Source organism: Lepidochelys kempii, chromosome 3 (genome assembly GCF_965140285.1).
Source record: "Lepidochelys kempii isolate rLepKem1 chromosome 3, rLepKem1.hap1, whole genome shotgun sequence".
In the NCBI taxonomy this organism is placed as follows: Eukaryota; Metazoa; Chordata; order Testudines; family Cheloniidae; genus Lepidochelys; species Lepidochelys kempii.
The window spans coordinates 36447107-36465148 of NC_136382.1; the positions used below are offsets into that span (position 1 = coordinate 36447107).

At 41.0% G+C, this 18042-nt stretch overlaps 1 protein-coding gene across 1 annotated transcript in view; it reads right to left on the bottom strand.

Annotated features, from left to right (window-relative positions):
- Positions 1-2412: 2412 nt before the first annotated feature.
- The window catches only part of ALLC (allantoicase), a 40800-nt gene continuing 25170 nt past the window's right edge, over positions 2413-18042 (bottom strand). Inside the window, 6 exon segments of the mRNA XM_073336624.2 lie at positions 2413-2674; positions 3099-3179; positions 3181-3227; positions 4026-4134; positions 5238-5311; positions 10991-11146. Coding sequence (XP_073192725.2) covers positions 2525-2674; positions 3099-3179; positions 3181-3227; positions 4026-4134; positions 5238-5311; positions 10991-11146 — 617 coding nt within the window. The 3' untranslated portion in view covers positions 2413-2524.

An 18042-nucleotide genomic window follows, 5' to 3' on the forward strand; every position in this document is an offset into this window, starting at 1 on the left:
GTCTGTATTCGCAAAAAGAAAACAAGTACTTGTGGCACCTTAGAGACTAACCAATTTATTTGAGCATAAGCTTTTGTGAGCTATTGCTCACTTCATCGGATGCGCATCCAATGAAGTGAGCTGTAGCTCGCGAAAACTTATGCTCAAATAAATTGGTTAGTGTCTAAGGTGCCACAAGTACTCCTTTTCTTATTGTAAGGAGAGTGATCACTTTAAATAAGCTATTACCAGCAGGAGGGTGGGGTGGGAGGAGGTATTGTTTCATGGTCTCTGTGTATATAATGTCTTCTGCAGTTTCCACTGAATGCATCCGATGAAGTGAGCTGTAGCTCACGAAAGCTTATGCTCAAATAAATTGGTTAGTCTCTAAGGTGCCACAAGTACTCCTTTTCTTTTAACTAAAGGATAGAATACAAAGTAAGCTATAAAGGTTAATAAACAAAATGGAGAAAAGCTTCTTTCTTAGAACAAGAGAGGACACATATTAGATGACTCATAAGAGGAAGGATGGTCCAGTGGGGAGGATGCTGGCCTGGCACTTGTGGGTCCAATCCCCTGTTCTGCAACAGGTTTCTTGTGTGACGTTTAGCAAGATATTTAATCTCTCTGTGCCTCCATTCTCCATCTGCAAAATGGGGATAGCTGCATTTCCCTATCCAGCAGGGTGTTATGAGGAGAAATACATTAAAGATAGGGATTACAAATACCTTGGATAGATTGTAGTATTACAGAATAAGTACTTTTCACTGACACTTCATAAGAGTGATAAACAACATAATACTAATGATGTCAGGAATAGTAATTAGGTGTAAATCAAAAGCATAGATTACAAACAGTATATGTTATGCCACAACATATTTTGAATGCTCTCAAATACAGTGCATTAAACAAGTAAAGTCAGATACAATTCTGTAATACCCAGTTTTGACCCTATATAAAATATACATTTATGTCAAATTTCACAGTGACAGACTACTTACATATAAAGAAAAAGCAGTCCCCATTTCATGGGCAATTCAGCTTTAACTACAGAATCACTGCCAATGCCTCCATAATTGTTACAGACAATGCTATTTTACATTCAATTATTATGTAAAATTCCAGAAAATTGTTTGCCATATCTGCCTTCATATATATATATCATGCAGCATTTTAATTACTACAATATAAGCTTGAGTACAAACAATTAAAAACCCACCCACACTCACCCCCCATAAAGATGCCTGCCCATGGCCCTAACTACTCTCCATCTCCATCACACCACTTCCCCCCAGAAGCCATCGTGCAAATGAGAGGTGCATGGGGAACAAGGCTGGTGTGTGCCCAGAGTAAGGAAAGCAAAGCAGAAGGTGGGGCCACCTTTTCCTGTCTGCAGTATATCATGATCATGTGTCATCACACAAAAAGCCTCACCATGCCTTGTAGAGTCAGCCCCAGGCTGAGCACTTTTTTCTCTCCTCATTCAGCATAATCTAGGCCCAGGGTCACAAAACTGCGTGCTTAGAGCTATGCTTCTGAAGACATATTTAGGCACTGACCTGATTTTTTTTTTTTTAAGTGCTGAGCACCCAATAGCTCCCACTAATGTCAAAGAGAACTCCGGGATGCTCAGTATTTTTGAAAATCAGGTCACTAATTTAGATCGCTAAATAGGGGTTTAGAAGCATAACTTTAAGCACTCTTTAAGCATAACTTTCAAGCATAGGCTCGTAGAGAAACAGACAATATTTGGGTGTTAGATTACAGCAAAAAAAGTGCAAGGCAAAGGAGGGTTAAAATCATTCTGTGTGTTTTCATAAAGAAATATATGTTTCCAAATTCCACCAATATATTGACACACTTGAAGCTGACAGAGAGACACAACCTGTCTTTCTTCTTAGGGTTTGGAATCTTGACAAAATAATCCATGAGCGCACTTTGTACTATCAGAAGGATAGGCTGTAGAGATGCTTATGAATACATAATTTATATAATGAATAATTATGAAATGGCTGTATATGAGAACTGTAGACATGAGTGAAAGCTGTAGAACATAAGTAGATCTTTTTGATTGGCTTATAATTAAGACAGACATAACAATAAAGCATAGCCTGTCTCTGATTTATTTGTATTTAAAAATGCCATTTCTTTTCACCACTAAGACACTACAGGCAGTACATTTTAGGGTAATTAGTGGATTTACAAAGTGGTTAAAATAATTTGGCCTTCAATTTTGATTCTCACAAAGATGAGCTTTGATCACCCAGGAATGCACTGTGTTATCATTGATGTATTTTTTGGAGAAAATCAATTTCAGCAAAAATATATTACTTTCCTTATATTCCTAGGAGTACAGAAGTCATTGTATTATTGTACAGCCATGAGACATACAGAATTGTTATGTTTGAATTATTGCTGGGAAAAAGTCATGCTTAGTTTAATGAATGTGTACCATTCAACAAATATATTCAAGTGTATATAATACGGAAAAAAGTGAACATCCATTCTATAACCCTTAAAGCCTTTTTTAGAAAATCCTCTTTGTTCATTTGCTTGTATAAAATGGAGCCCGTGGGAAACCCCAGAGACGCATCCTACTTACACCTCCATCAGGAACAATAATGAGTCTCACTTGAGTGATTACATCCTGTATTTCCAGGGCAGTACCGAAGAAATGCCTCTTGTTAGGCTTAAGCTAAAACAAAAATGTAAGGTAAAACTGGCATACTTAAATACTGCCTTTTAACAGAATAACTGTTACATATAGACAGAAGGGTGCATATGTCCACTAACACTTTAGTTACAGATAGAATAGATGAAATTCAGATACACAGAGAAGAAACTACAAAATTCAAGAATCTAAAATAAATCTCATTATTATTTGATATACTGTATAATGCTTCTCCATCCCCCAAGGGAAAAAAAAATCATGAAAACAAGGTGTGTGTCCACTTTTGCTTACTATACTGTGTAGTTTTGTCCTTGTAGTGTTTGTAAATTGATCTACTCATATAAACACCTACAAAACACTTTTTAAAAAAAGCATTATTTCAATACAACCAATAGGCTATAAGCTAACAGTCCACAGTATTCATGTGATCTAGAAATAAAAGCCTTACCTTTGTAACAGAAAGCAAAGGGTTCCATTTTGGATCCTGTTTAAGGTTCCCTTTCTGTGTTATGCAATCTTTTTCCTTCTTGTGTGTTCAGAACACAGGCCTCAAGTTTGCAGGTATCTGGAAAGTTACCTGACAGCAAACAGTAACATGTTTTTGTATATTTTTGTTGCATTATAATTATTTTCTTAAGATAAATTTAGGCTTTCAGAGCTGAAACACAGAGTAATGAATTTCACAAAACACAGAATTGATTCTTTACGTTTATACTGCAATTATGACTAGAAGAAATAAGTAGAGCTGCACAAATAATTAAAAAGCTATTTACAAATATTTTAATATAAAAAAATCACAACACTTCTATTTATTCATGAATATTAGTGAATTATGCACCCACCTCCATCACCAGGACCAATAACAACTACATAATTTATTCCATAAATTCCACATTTGTCATACTATATTTGTTCAATAAAATACATTTTTTCTACAAATATTTAAAACCTACTGCTTGGAGGAATATGGTTTGACTCTTTGTAAGAACTGATATAAAGTGCTCAGATTCTCCAATCCATTCGATCGTGACTTCAATGAAACCAGGATTTTAATGGCAAAATACTCATGGACTTCAATGGAGTCAGGATTTCACTCAGTGACTGCCCTCAAAGATTCCCCCAGCATCGAGGAATCCTCCCCTGATTAGGGCAGCTATAGTGGCTTCTATGCTACCCAGTCCTGGTGCCGATATGCCCAGCAGAAGGAAGATACACCCTAGGTGCCCCTGAGCTTAGCTGATCATCAACTGCTGAAACAGTTTAACTCCACCTTTGCCCAGTAACCAATGGTCCTGCACAATATATCTATGGTACAACATATGGTTTTGGTATGATCAGTAAAATACAGGGGCCAAATAAGCAGCATTTGTTTTACCTTTAAAGTGATAAGTGTCTATTTTAATGTGAGTTATTACACAAGGATGTGCCAGCCGGAAAACTGCCCATTCATTCCCTGATATGAGGAGGATACCTTTGTCATCAGCCTGAAAATAAGAGGGAAAAGCCTTTTACGTGGTTCGGTGAATTACAAAAAATCAAAAAGGTAAAGGCAAGACGGTACATTTTTGCATTTACTAGCTGAACTTGATTTCTGAAAGGAAAAAAGTATAAGGTACGTTTTACTTTCAAACTATTGAATTAATCTGATTGAACACAGGATTCCCCACCTCCCTTCTAACAATGAGAAATTTTTCTGCAAAGAATTATATTAAATAATATATAAGCTACCTTCATGGAATGGTTTAGAGCTCTATTAATAGGACTGAGTAAGATATGGAATCTGCAGGTCAATACAAATATAATGCATTTAAAGAGAGAATTCACAAGCAATTCAGTATGTTTTCCTATGGATAGCTGTAAGATGACAAGTAGTTTCTCTTCAAGAAGAAATCCCATTTTTAGAGTCTGAAAGCCAAAATCATCCTAATCTTAAGGTTCCATTAAACAAAAGTAAACTAAAGGAGTAAACAAAGTGATCCCTTTCCAGTTGCAAGTGCCGGCATTTCAATCATTCCACATACCACATCACATGTAATTCTTACAATAAGCATTCAACCTGTTTTGCATTATTTAGGGCTTCTTTTGAGATCAGTGGCAAAACTCCTATTGACTGCAATGAATGCAGGATTAGGCCATTAATAATTTGCTCCCTTTAAACCTGCTTGCACATTTCTCAATAAATATTGCATCCTTTAACTTTATTATTATATCCATTTGTCTCTCTGTTAAGAATCTGGATTCCCAAAGATGATAATCATCTCTCCTTTTAGTATAGTTCTTTTCATTATCAAGAAAGGTTAAGAATCCAGATAGAGATGGTGAGAAAAAGACAGACCATAGGGGGCCTAATAGTTTTGAACTAGACCTAGAGAATATACTGCAATGCCTACAATATGAGTTGCTGCTACTTCCTGGGAACACAACACACACTAAGAAAAATTTATTTTAAATCTTCACAAGTTTCACTAACACACACACACACCTATATACACACACACCCCTCTTGGGGATTTAAAATGAAAATCTTTATGAAAAAAATAATTGTAAACAGATCTAAAATAAGAACTGTAACTCACATATTCCTTACTTTTAAAACTGGTGGCCTGTCCGGTCTTCTTGCTGTTTCCCAACCATCTTCTATGGATGTTGCTCTTCCTATCCCTACAAAAATAGGAAACTGTGAACTGGCTCCCCCTTCAGCTCCTGGAAACCCTGGCTGATAAATCCTTTTTGTGAATTAAGCGGCACATACAGTCCAGCAGAGTACCTCCACCAAGTGTCTTTATTGATGTTTATATTCCAAGTGCATCACAACATAGCAGCCGTCATGTGTAGCCCCACTCCTTTCTTTTCCTGTCGTTTTATGGTGCAGCAGACTCAGCATGTGAGACTATGAGCGTCACCTACCTCAGTTTTCACATAAGCAAAAAAATCAATGTCCTGTATCCTTAAAAAAGTGAAGTGATGCTTTTTTTAAATGCTACTCCACTTTCCCAGTACTCTCACCAGTCCTTTTGGACTATCTTCTCTCATCCCGAGGCATCTTGGATTCTTTATGACTAACTTTCTCTCGATGTAATTGTCCTTGCATTGCCACAGCAGATGCTCAACTCTTTCTTGACTTTGCATGCATCACACAACCCATCTTTGTGCTTGTTTAGCAAATTTAAGTTACCATTCAGATCACAGTGACCTGTTAGCACACTAAATATAGTTAATTTACTTCTTCTATCATAGTTATTAAGTACACTACTATCCTCAAGTTTAGCACACATTTCATAGAACCTTCTTCCTTTTTTCTCTTTGGCCCATAGTTCTTACCATTGCTTCTTAAGTTCTCTCTTAACCAAACTTCTGATGTCCTGTTTATGCAAAGGTATCTGTATATCAACCTCCCCATTTTAAGGCATTTGTCACTGCTTTATCTGCCATTTCATTGCCCAGTACCCCAACATGCACTGGAATCCACACTATTACAATGTGTATACCCATTTGTACTACCTCTGTAGTACAGAACAATAGTTAATTGATTAAGTCATTCCTGTTTTATGTGGCTTCTTTTCTAATCACCACTATACCTGATAAAGAGTCAGATAGGATAGAACAGTCATAGCTAGGCATACATCTCTTATCCAGGTGAATCTATTTGTGTCCCATGGAACAGATATGGTGAATGCTGCTATAGCCACAATATGCCTATGATTGGACCATCCTTTTTGGTGCAGGAGAATCATATGGTGTAGTGGGATCACATCGTATTGGAAACCTGGGATAACCAGCAGTGGCTTCAGAACTTCTAAATTAGGAAACAGACCTTCATGGAGATGTGCGATGAGCTTGCACCAAACCTCCCACACCAGAACACTTGATTCAGAGAAGCCATACTAATGCAGAACCAAGGGACTATTGCCTTGTGGAAGCTAGCAACACCAGACAGCTACCTGTCAGTTGCAAACCAATGAGGGGTTGTAAAGTCCACTGTTGGCATCATGGTTGTGCAGGTTTGCAAAGCAATTAACACTGTGCTAACAGTGTGCCCGTCAATTCAGCCATCATAATGACCACAAAATTGGATAGACTCATAGATCTCTGAATTCCAAATTCAGGGATACAAAAGGCCATTCCCACTCTACCTGTAGACTTCTGTAGAGTCATTGGTAGAGATTTGCCATGTATAAACTCCTAAATCATAGTCATCGTATTTAATGGTCCTGCTCTTCCCTTTGTTTTTTCATATAATTCCAAATCCACAGCTAGAGAGATAACTGTCCAGCTGTAGTTCAATTTCCCATGACTAAAGATTTTAATTTCTCCCAGATCTTCCTTTTCACCCAAGTCTTATACCCGCCTTTTGACCCTATTAGCATATGGGAGTTTTTGTGATGCCCAGTTACTTCTTGTTGACTTAATTCCCAACAATCCTCATATACTTGTTTTGTACTCTTATCTTCACTATTTACATTAACCTGAGCCCAAAAGGCAAAATCTAACAATTTTATCCTTAAATTTATAGGCATTTCTCCGGTTGCTATGTGAAGCACACAAAGGAGTCGTAATACTTGCACCACATGCAATTCACAGAGCTTGGGCTTGGATCAGCTTTCTTTTCTTGTGTGTGCTGATTTAGAAGCTGAATTCTAAAGGCTTAGCTTCCATAATATATAACTGGTCTTTTTAATGTCCTATATAGCAATAACAATGTGTTCTTATCTGCACCTCAATTATTCCCAGAAGATTCATCCTACCTTTACATTTAGTCTTGATATTATCTATATGACCTTTTCAAGTTAGTTTATCATCTAACATAACTCCTAAGAATGTAATATTTTGAACTACCTGTATTCTTTCTGTATAGAGATATAGCTTTCATTCTTTCCCAAATTTCCTTGTTGTGAAGTTCATTCCCTTTGTTTTAGCAAGTGAACTTAAATCCCCAAGTATCTCCACATTCTGAAATTCCCGAACGCCTCTTTCATTGTCTCCACTGCTATCTTAAGTCTTCTATGCTTGGCCCATATAACACCATCATCAGCAAATAGAGTAATATCTATTCCTGCCCATATATTCTCCGGGACATCATTAATCGTAATGTTAAATAGGATTGGGCTGATAATGCTCCCCTGTGCGCTGCCGTTAGTAAGTTTATAAATATTTTAAAAAGCCACCACCACCCTGACTTGTATGGTTCTATCACTTAAGAAATCTCTTATCCATCAGAACATTCTTCTTTTTATTCCAGTTGCGGCTAGCGTATACAGCAAGCCTTCCCTCCATACCATGTAAGATGCTTTTTCAATGTCCAAAAAACTGTCAAACTCTCTGTTCCTCATGGTTTTTTGTATTTCTGTTTCTAATCTTACAGTATGATCAGCTGTGCATCTTACTTTCCTGAAACCATTTTGTACACAATTTATTTCTTTTTTTTCCCAAGTATGCTACTATTCTCTAATTTATCATTTTGCCCACACACGATGTGAGGGCAATAGGTCTATACGCATCAGGTACTGTGCGTAATTTACCATGTTTTGCTTGTTGCCAATAGTATTCCTTTTCCCCATGTATTATTATATAATTTCAGTAAAACTCTTAAACTCCCTTCTGATAGGTGCTTAAGCATTTCATTACATATACTATCTTTACCTGGGACTGTTTTTACTTTTCTATAGCTTTTTTGAGTTCCTATATGCCAGTGATTCTCAAACTTTTGTACTGGTGACCCCTTTCACACAGCACACCTCTGAGTGTGACCCTGCCCCCATATAAATTAAAAAAACACTTTTTTGTATATTTAACACCATTATAAATGCTAGAGGCAAAGCAAGGTTTGGGGTGGAGGCTGACATCTCATAACCCCCCACATAATAACCTCACAACCCCAGTTTGAGAACCCCTCTATATGCTGACATTTTCATTCAATATGTTATCTTTATATTCTACTCAGCCATGTAAGAATACATCCATCCATCTCTGCTCCGTATTCTTTGGATACAAATTCTTCTATTCCTTTTTCTTCTTCCTAATCTGAAACAATTCCTCACCCATTATTTCTTCTCCCTCGTTTTCCAACATAACTTCCAGCCTTTCACTTTCAGTTTGTATTTCCAGCTCTGGTCAGCCACCAGCCCAAACTGCCCCTGAGTTCCAAGCCCAGCTCTCAGTCTGTCCCATGCTGTTCCTTAGCTCTGCCTTTTTTACTGCTTGCGTTCTACTCAGAGCTACCCAGCTGGTGAGCTAATTTCCTCATTAGCTCCTCAGGTTTTCTACAGGTGCAAGTGATCTCTTCTGCCCTTTCAAACCCAAACTAAGTCCCTCCTACTCTGAGGGCTTGGCTACACTATAGGTTATGTTGATATAACTTATGTAAGCTACACCAGCCTAAGCACTAATATGGACAGTTCTATGTCAGTGGGAGAGCTTCTCCCACGGAAATAGCTGCTCCCTTTATGGAGGTGGTTTTATTATGCCAATGGGAGAGCTCTCTCCTGTCAGCATATAGCCTCTTCACCAGACATGCTACAGCAGTGCAGCTGCATCAGTGCAACTGCGCCGCTGGAGCGCGTCTAGTGTAGACTAGCCCTAACTACAACCAGTGCTCTGGGTGTTCTATGAGACCAGGGTGCTGGCTTCCAAAGGGCTCAGTTTATAGCTACTAAGAGCACCCTGTCACAGTAACACAGTGGACGGAAGGTATTCTCTATAAATCACCTGTGGTTTCTCTCTGCTTTCAATGTTTTTTCTGAATTCAGTGCTCATGAAAGATGCTAGAGTGTAGTTTTCAGGTATGTCACCTTGCTGTATATCCACTGAACATGTACAATGCAGGCAATGGATATGCTATTTTCATCACTTTGCCCCACCAGTATGCCACAACCATAACCAGGCACGCCCATTTCTAGGGGGGCCAGAATGGTTGTTACTATGTTCAATTCAGTCCTTTGCTTCTGTTGAGACTGCCAGTGGTGGTGGGTTTTGTGATGTGAACACTTCTCCACAGGGATATAGACTGAGAGCATCAAAAGAGAGGACAGATCAGATCCCCCAAGAATCACATGTAGAGGAGTGCTCCACCCATGGAAGGAAGGCTCTGGCACCTCCAAAGCACCATTTCCTCTCCCTCCCTGACTTTCCAGACCTCTTCTCCATATGATCTGGGGTCTTTGTGAGAGAGAGGATGGAATTTGGGAAGGGGCAGACCAGTGGTGGAAACATTAAAGCCGCCGTCCTAGCCCGGAAGAATTTCCTTGAAAGAGTTAATACCACCCTAGACTAGTCACTATTTTGCATAACACGCCCTCCACCATACCCAGAACACACTGGGGTCCCTGCGAGCCACTTGAAGTCAAAAGGGAGTCCCTGGTAGCATGGCTCCAGTGGCAGCTCACTACCAGGGAGGTGAGGGGTATGGGGAAAGACCATGCCAGGGAGTTCAGAACCTCTATATCAGCGTTAGGCAACCTATAGCACATGTGCCAAAGGCAGCATGCAAGCTGATTTTCAGTGGCACTCACACTGCCCGGGTCCTGGCCACCAGTCCGGAGGGCTCTGCATTTTAATTTAATTTTAAATGAAGCTTCTTAAACATTTTAAAAACCTTATTTACTTTACATACAACAGTAGTTTAGTTATATATTAAAGACTTATAGAAAGAGACCTTCTAAAAACGTTAAAATGTATTACTGGCAAGCAAAACCTTAAATTAGAGTGAATAAAGGAAGACTTGGTATACCACTTCTTAAAGGTTGCCGACCCCTGCTCTATATGGATGTATCCTGCAGATTTCAGGATATCTGCCCTGTTTGGGGCAGCTTTTCTGTGGTGGAAGGAATAAAACCATACTATCTACATGCTACAGGGGATTCTCCATGAGGAAATCCTTGTGGTCTTCTTTTTAAAAAGTTCCTTCCCAAAGTTTTTGCCACAGGAGAAGATAATCTGAGCTCTGGCTACAGAATGAGCCCTCTAAATGTAACAATTTAAATTTACTACTGAGCAGTGGCCTAGAAGTGAAATCCTTGTTTACAGATGGCATTAGAAATCCTGGCCCATATGGAAGATTGCATCTATCATAAATTAAGTTAATAAAACAAATATATTTAATTGGTAAGTTCATATAACTATGTGGGTAGGGCCCAGACCTGCATCTCATGTGAGTTTTGTTTGAGAAAAGACTACAGGACTGAATTCAGTAAATTCGACTTTAAACCAGTTATCGTAACTACTGTGACCAAAGAGGGAGTTTTTGTTAAACTACATAGGAGAATGATTAACATTGATTCTATGCTGTGAATACAGTTTACTTTTAGTATTTAAAACCAGAAATAGTAAATGCCTTTAACTTACCTAGAATATTTCTTGGGTGGCCTCATTGAGCACTGCTAAATCCAACACAAATACCCCCATTCTCCATTGCCACCAAGTCATCCAAGTCATTTGGGCCAGAAGCTGACCAGTCTTTCTGCACAACACCATACACTTTGAAATGTGCAATCCCACCATCTGTCAAAAAATAAAATTAAAGTGAATGATTTTTATCTTTAAGAATGAATAGAACCATGAGAGCCATGCTTATACATATTCAGATGCAGTGTACAGCACAGATGGCAAATGCAAGATATACTGTACTTTCCTTTTAATGTACAGACACTGGAATAAAAGGAAAGGGTTTGGATTTCAGTGTGGAAGCTGATCATGACACGTTTCCACACTGGGGTTCTTCAATTTATTATGTCATTAATAAACATCAAGGCCAGAAGGATATCCATGATACATGTCAGTGCACTAATAATCCCAGTGCAGTAGTATCTGAGAATACTGTCAAACCCTTTAAACCATTGTGTAGAGTTTATAAAAGTTTATAAAATTCACACTGAGAATCAAAGAGCAAAACTGATAGAAGGATCAAACAAGCTTTATAACAACACAGTTCTGGATATATTTGTGCATTCTAGATATACTCGGTCCTGCCTCAGTGTGGTGGGAATGGATTAGATGATCTCTTGAGATTCCTTCCAGCCTGACATTTCTATGATTGCTCCAAAGTTTCTTCTAGGAGTATGCCTTCTCATGAGCATTTCAGAAATTTGTTAAAAAGCAAAATATTATTTTAAATTCCATTTGAACAGTTTATTACAAAAGAAGCTGCTGTTATACAGTGCATCCTTTATCCAGATGTATACTAATGCATTAGGAAATTTAAATCAGGCAACTGTCATGACTGTGGATTGGGTAGTCATGCCTACTGGTCGGAGCAGTGATGGTCAGAGGCCAGGAACAGCACCAAAGATCAGAGCTAGAGTCAGGAACCAGGAGTCCAAGATCAAGAGGGGCAGGCCTAACACTACAACTGGCAGTGGCAATAGAGTCCAATTCCAGGAACTCCTCCTGGGCTTAAACAGGGTGTCTGGACCAATCAGGGGCCACAAATGAAGCTGTGTTTCTGAGATGGTACTTCTTGTGGTGTTTATCTCCACAGGAGCTACACAACCGTGTGCATGGCTGCCGGCAGTGGTGTATATATTTTTTAAATTGAACTCACCAAAAAACTAATTAAACTCACAAATTTGGAAACCCCAAGATACGCACATAACAGAAAGAGGCTTCTCTGGCTGACCTCTGGTCCCTCGTAATTGCCGCAGGAAGGCCCCATTCTGACTGGCAATGAGCCTTCTGCTCCAAGCCACCAACTTTTATGTGCAGAGCTACTTTTTCTGTCTCCCTGTTCTGTTCCATCCTCAGCCACTTTCTCTCCCCTGTTCACCCCATACTGCTTCCTGTGCATGCTTCACACACAAATACATAAGTGAGATCAGCATCAGGGGGAGGCAGGGAAATGAAGGAAAGAAGGCTGGGAGAAAACAGGTTGTTCCTACCAGAAACAACAGTGTTAGCCAGGACTGACATTGCTCAGGAGGCCTGGTCTGGCACCTCCTCCATCTCAGGTCCTCCTTCCTTCACAGTCTAGCTCTCTGGCCCTGGAAAACTGCCAGACCCCTGAAGGTATTAAACTGCTCGGGACAGGCTAGTTTCCTAAGGACTGAAGTCCATCTCACATAATTACAATCACCTTTGGATCACTAAATGCAATCCAATGGTCACAGAGAGGGTTATGTGCCTAAAATAGATTTCCACTATTTCCCTGTTAGCTGATGTGTTCATTTTGGAACTATTCACTATCAATTGTCTGAGGCAGGGTTGCCTGATCCTGTGACCCAAAGATACAGAAACCTCAGCATATTTAAGGCAAAAAAGACCCAAGCCTAAAACATTAGCATTCATTGCATGAGGAGCCCAGCATTTGGGGGTACATTTCCTTGCTTTTCTGCTGATTTCTAGAATTGTCAGATCTTGCTGCATTCACTTTGAATTTCACAGGACATTTTCTGGTTCTGAACCCCAAAACACCAAGTGAACTTGACTTAGTAAAATGTAAATGTAAACGACTGACTTAGAATCATGAACCCCATGTGTTAGAGGGTTCAGGAACACAGTCTAGTCCCCAGAGCACAAGGGGCGAACTCCAGATGCCTTTTGAACACCTGTGTAAAAGGAAGGGCTGCTAGAGAGAAAGAGGAAGGGAAGAAGAGAAGAGGACAATATTTGGAGGAAGTCAGGGCTCCCTACCTAGGTTAGGCTAATCTGAAGGTTAGGCTAATCTCAAGGCTGGGAAAAATTTGGTTTGTAACCCTTTTGCTTTTGTTAACTTGTTTGCTTTGTATTTATAAAGATTATGCCCTGCTAATAGACTTTACTGCCTATTGTCGTGTCTTGTTTCTGCTTGATCATCCCACTAGCCAACCAAAAGCAGCAAAAACCTAATCCTCATACCAAGCCTTATACCTAGCCCAGCACTTTCCTAGTTACTTTATTTCAAAGTACTTGCTCTCTTCCTGTTCCGATGGCAGCAGTACGTGAGATTGGATAGACACAGAACCAGCCAAGAAGTTGTTAAATACCATAGGTTTCAGAGGAACAGCCGTGTTAGTCTGTATTCGCAAAAAGAAAAGGAGTACTTGTGGCACCTTAGAGACTAACCAATTTATTTGAGCATGAGCTTTCGTGAGCTACAGCTCACTTCATCAGATGTTTACCGTGGAAACTGCAGCAGACTTTATATACACACAGAAATCATGAAACAATACCTCCTCCCACCCCACTGTCCTGCTGGTAATAGCTTATCTAAAGTGATCAACAGGTGGGCCATTTCCAGCACAAATCCAGGTTTTCTCACCCTCCACCCCCCCACACAAATTCACTCTCCTGCTGGTGCTAGCCCATCCAAAGTGACAACTCTTTACATAATCAAGTCGGGCTATTTCCTGCATAGATCAAGGTTTTCTCACATCCCCCCCACCCCCATACACACACAAACTCACTCTCCTGCTGGTAATAGCTCATCTAAACTGACCATTCTCCAGGTTTAAATCCAAGTTAAACCAGAACATCTGGGGGGGGGGGGGGGGGGTAGGAAAAAGCAAGAGGAAACAGGCTACCTTGCATAATGACTTAGCCACTCCCAGTCTCTATTTAAGCCTAAATTAATAGTATCCAATTTGCAAATGAATTCCAATTCAGCAGTTTCTCGCTGGAGTCTGGATTTGAAGTTTTTTTGTTTTAAGATAGCGACCTTCATGTCTGTGATTGCGTGACCAGAGAGATTGAAGTGTTCTCCGACTGGTTTATGAAGGTTATAATTCTTGACATCTGATTTGTGTCCATTTATTCTTTTACGTAGAGACTGTCCAGTTTGACCAATGTACATGGCAGAGGGGCATTGCTGGCACATGATGGCATAGATCACATTGGTGGATGTGCAGGTGAACGAGCCTCTGATAGTGTGGCTGATGTTATTAGGCCCTGTGATGGTGTCCCCTGAATAGATATGTGGGCACAATTGGCAACGGGCTTTGTTGCAAGGATAAGTTCCTGGGTTAGTGGTTCTGTTGTGTGGTATGTGGTTGTTGGTGAGTATTTGCTTCAGGTTGCGGGGCTGTCTGTAGGCAAGGACTGGCCTGTCTCCCAAGACTTGTGAGAGTGTTGGGTCATCCTTTAGGATAGGTTGTAGATCCTTAATAATGCGTTGGAGGGGTTTTAGTTGGGGGCTGAAGGTGACGGCTAGTGGCGTTCTGTTATTTTCTTTGTTAGGCCTGTCCTGTAGTAGGTAACTTCTGGGAACTCTTCTGGCTCTATCAATCTGTTTCTTTACTTCTGCAGGTGGGTATTGTAGTTGTAAGAAAGCTTGACAGAGATCTTGTAGGTGTTTGTCTCTGTCTGAGGGGTTGGAGCAAATGCGGTTGTATCGCAGAGCTTGGCTGTAGACGATGGATCGTGTGGTGTGGTCAGGGTGAAAGCTGGAGGCATGCAGGTAGGAATAGCGGTCAGTAGGTTTACGGTATAGGGTGGTGTTTATGTGGCCATTGTTTATTAGCACTGTAGTGTCCAGGAAGTGGATCTCTTGTGTGGACTGGACCAGGCTGAGGTTGGTGGTGGGATGGAAATTGTTGAAATCATGGTGGAATTCCTCAAGGGCTTCTTTTCCATGGGTCCAGATGATGAAGATGTCATCAATATAGCGCAAGTAGAGTAGGGGCTTTAGGGGACGAGAGCTGAGGAAGCGTTGTTCTAAATCAGCCATAAAAATGTTGGCATACTGTGGGGCCATGCGGGTACCCATAGCAGTGCCGCTGATCTGAAGGTATACATTGTCCCCAAATGTGAAATAGTTATGGGTAAGGACAAAGTCACAAAGTTCAGCCACCAGGTTAGCCGTGACATTATCGGGGATAGTGTTCTTGACGGCTTGTAGTCCATCTTTGTGTGGAATGTTGGTGTAGAGGGCTTCTACATCCATAGTAGCCAGGATGGTGTTATCAGGAAGATCACCGATGGATTGAAGTTTCCTCAGGACATGATACAGTTCTGTGGTGACCTAGAATCCTATTTTCGACGTCTCCGTCTCAAGGAATATTTCCAAAATACCTCTGAACAACATACTAATCCACAGAGGTCTCCCTGCCAACACTACAGAAAGAGGGATTCTAGATGGACTCCTCCTGAAGGTCGAAACAGCAGACTGGACTTCTACATAGAGTGCTTCCGCCGACGTGCACGGGCTGAAATTGTGGAAAAGCAGCATCACTTGCCCCATAACCTCAGCCATGCGGAACGCAATGCCATCCACAGCCTCAGAAACAACTCTGACATCATAATCAAAAAGGCTGACAAAGGAGGTGCTGTTGTCATCATGAATAGGTCGGAATATGAACAAGAGGCTGCTCGGCAGCTCTCCAACACGAGTTTCTACAAGCCATTACCCTATGATCCCACTGAGAGTTACCAAAAGCAACTACAGCATTTGCTCAAGAAACTTCCTGAAAAAGCACAAGATCAAATCCGCACAGACACACCCCTGGAACCCCGACCTGGGATATTCTATCTACTACCCAAGATCCATAAACCTGGAAATCCTGGGCGCCCCATCATCTCAGGCATTGGCACCCTGACAGCAGGATTGTCTGGCTATGTAGACTCCCTCCTCAGGCCCTACGCTACCAGCACTCCCAGCTACCTTCGAGACACCACTGACTTCCTGAGGAAACTTCAATCCATCGGTGATCTTCCTGATAACACCATCCTGGCTACTATGGATGTAGAAGCCCTCTACACCAACATTCCACACAAAGATGGACTACAAGCCGTCAAGAACACTATCCCCGATAATGTCACGGCTAACCTGGTGGCTGAACTTTGTGACTTTGTCCTTACCCATAACTATTTCACATTTGGGGACAATGTATACCTTCAGATCAGCGGCACTGCTATGGGTACCCGCATGGCCCCACAGTATGCCAACATTTTTATGGCTGATTTAGAACAACGCTTCCTCAGCTCTCGTCCCCTAAAGCCCCTACTCTACTTGCGCTATATTGATGACATCTTCATCATCTGGACCCATGGAAAAGAAGCCCTTGAGGAATTCCACCATGATTTCAACAATTTCCATCCCACCACCAACCTCAGCCTGGTCCAGTCCACACAAGAGATCCACTTCCTGGACACTACAGTGCTAATAAACAATGGCCACATAAACACCACCCTATACCGTAAACCTACTGACCGCTATTCCTACCTGCATGCCTCCAGCTTTCACCCTGACCACACCACACGATCCATCGTCTACAGCCAAGCTCTGCGATACAACCGCATTTGCTCCAACCCCTCAGACAGAGACAAACACCTACAAGATCTCTGTCAAGCTTTCTTACAACTACAATACCCACCTGCAGAAGTAAAGAAACAGATTGATAGAGCCAGAAGAGTTCCCAGAAGTTACCTACTACAGGACAGGCCTAACAAAGAAAATAACAGAACGCCACTAGCCGTCACCTTCAGCCCCCAACTAAAACCCCTCCAACGCATTATTAAGGATCTACAACCTATCCTAAAGGATGACCCAACACTCTCACAAGTCTTGGGAGACAGGCCAGTCCTTGCCTACAGACAGCCCCGCAACCTGAAGCAAATACTCACCAACAACCACATACCACACAACAGAACCACTAACCCAGGAACTTATCCTTGCAACAAAGCCCGTTGCCAATTGTGCCCACATATCTATTCAGGGGACACCATCACAGGGCCTAATAACATCAGCCACACTATCAGAGGCTCGTTCACCTGCACATCCACCAATGTGATCTATGCCATCATGTGCCAGCAATGCCCCTCTGCCATGTACATTGGTCAAACTGGACAGTCTCTACGTAAAAGAATAAATGGACACAAATCAGATGTCAAGAATTATAACCTTCATAAACCAGTCGGAGAACACTTCAATCTCTCTGGTCACGCAATCACAGACATGAAGGTCGCTATCTTAAAACAAAAAAACTTCAAATCCAGACTCCAGCGAGAAACTGCTGAATTGGAATTCATTTGCAAATTGGATACTATTAATTTAGGCTTAAATAGAGACTGGGAGTGGCTAAGTCATTATGCAAGGTAGCCTGTTTCCTCTTGCTTTTTCCTACCCCCCCCCCCCCCCCCAGATGTTCTGGTTTAACTTGGATTTAAACCTGGAGAATGGTCAGTTTAGATGAGCTATTACCAGCAGGAGAGTGAGTTTGTGTGTGTATGGGGGTGGGGGGGATGTGAGAAAACCTTGATCTATGCAGGAAATAGCCCGACTTGATTATGTAAAGAGTTGTCACTTTGGATGGGCTAGCACCAGCAGGAGAGTGAATTTGTGTGGGGGGGTGGAGGGTGAGAAAACCTGGATTTGTGCTGGAAATGGCCCACCTGTTGATCACTTTAGATAAGCTATTACCAGCAGGACAGTGGGGTGGGAGGAGGTATTGTTTCATGATTTCTGTGTGTATATAAAGTCTGCTGCAGTT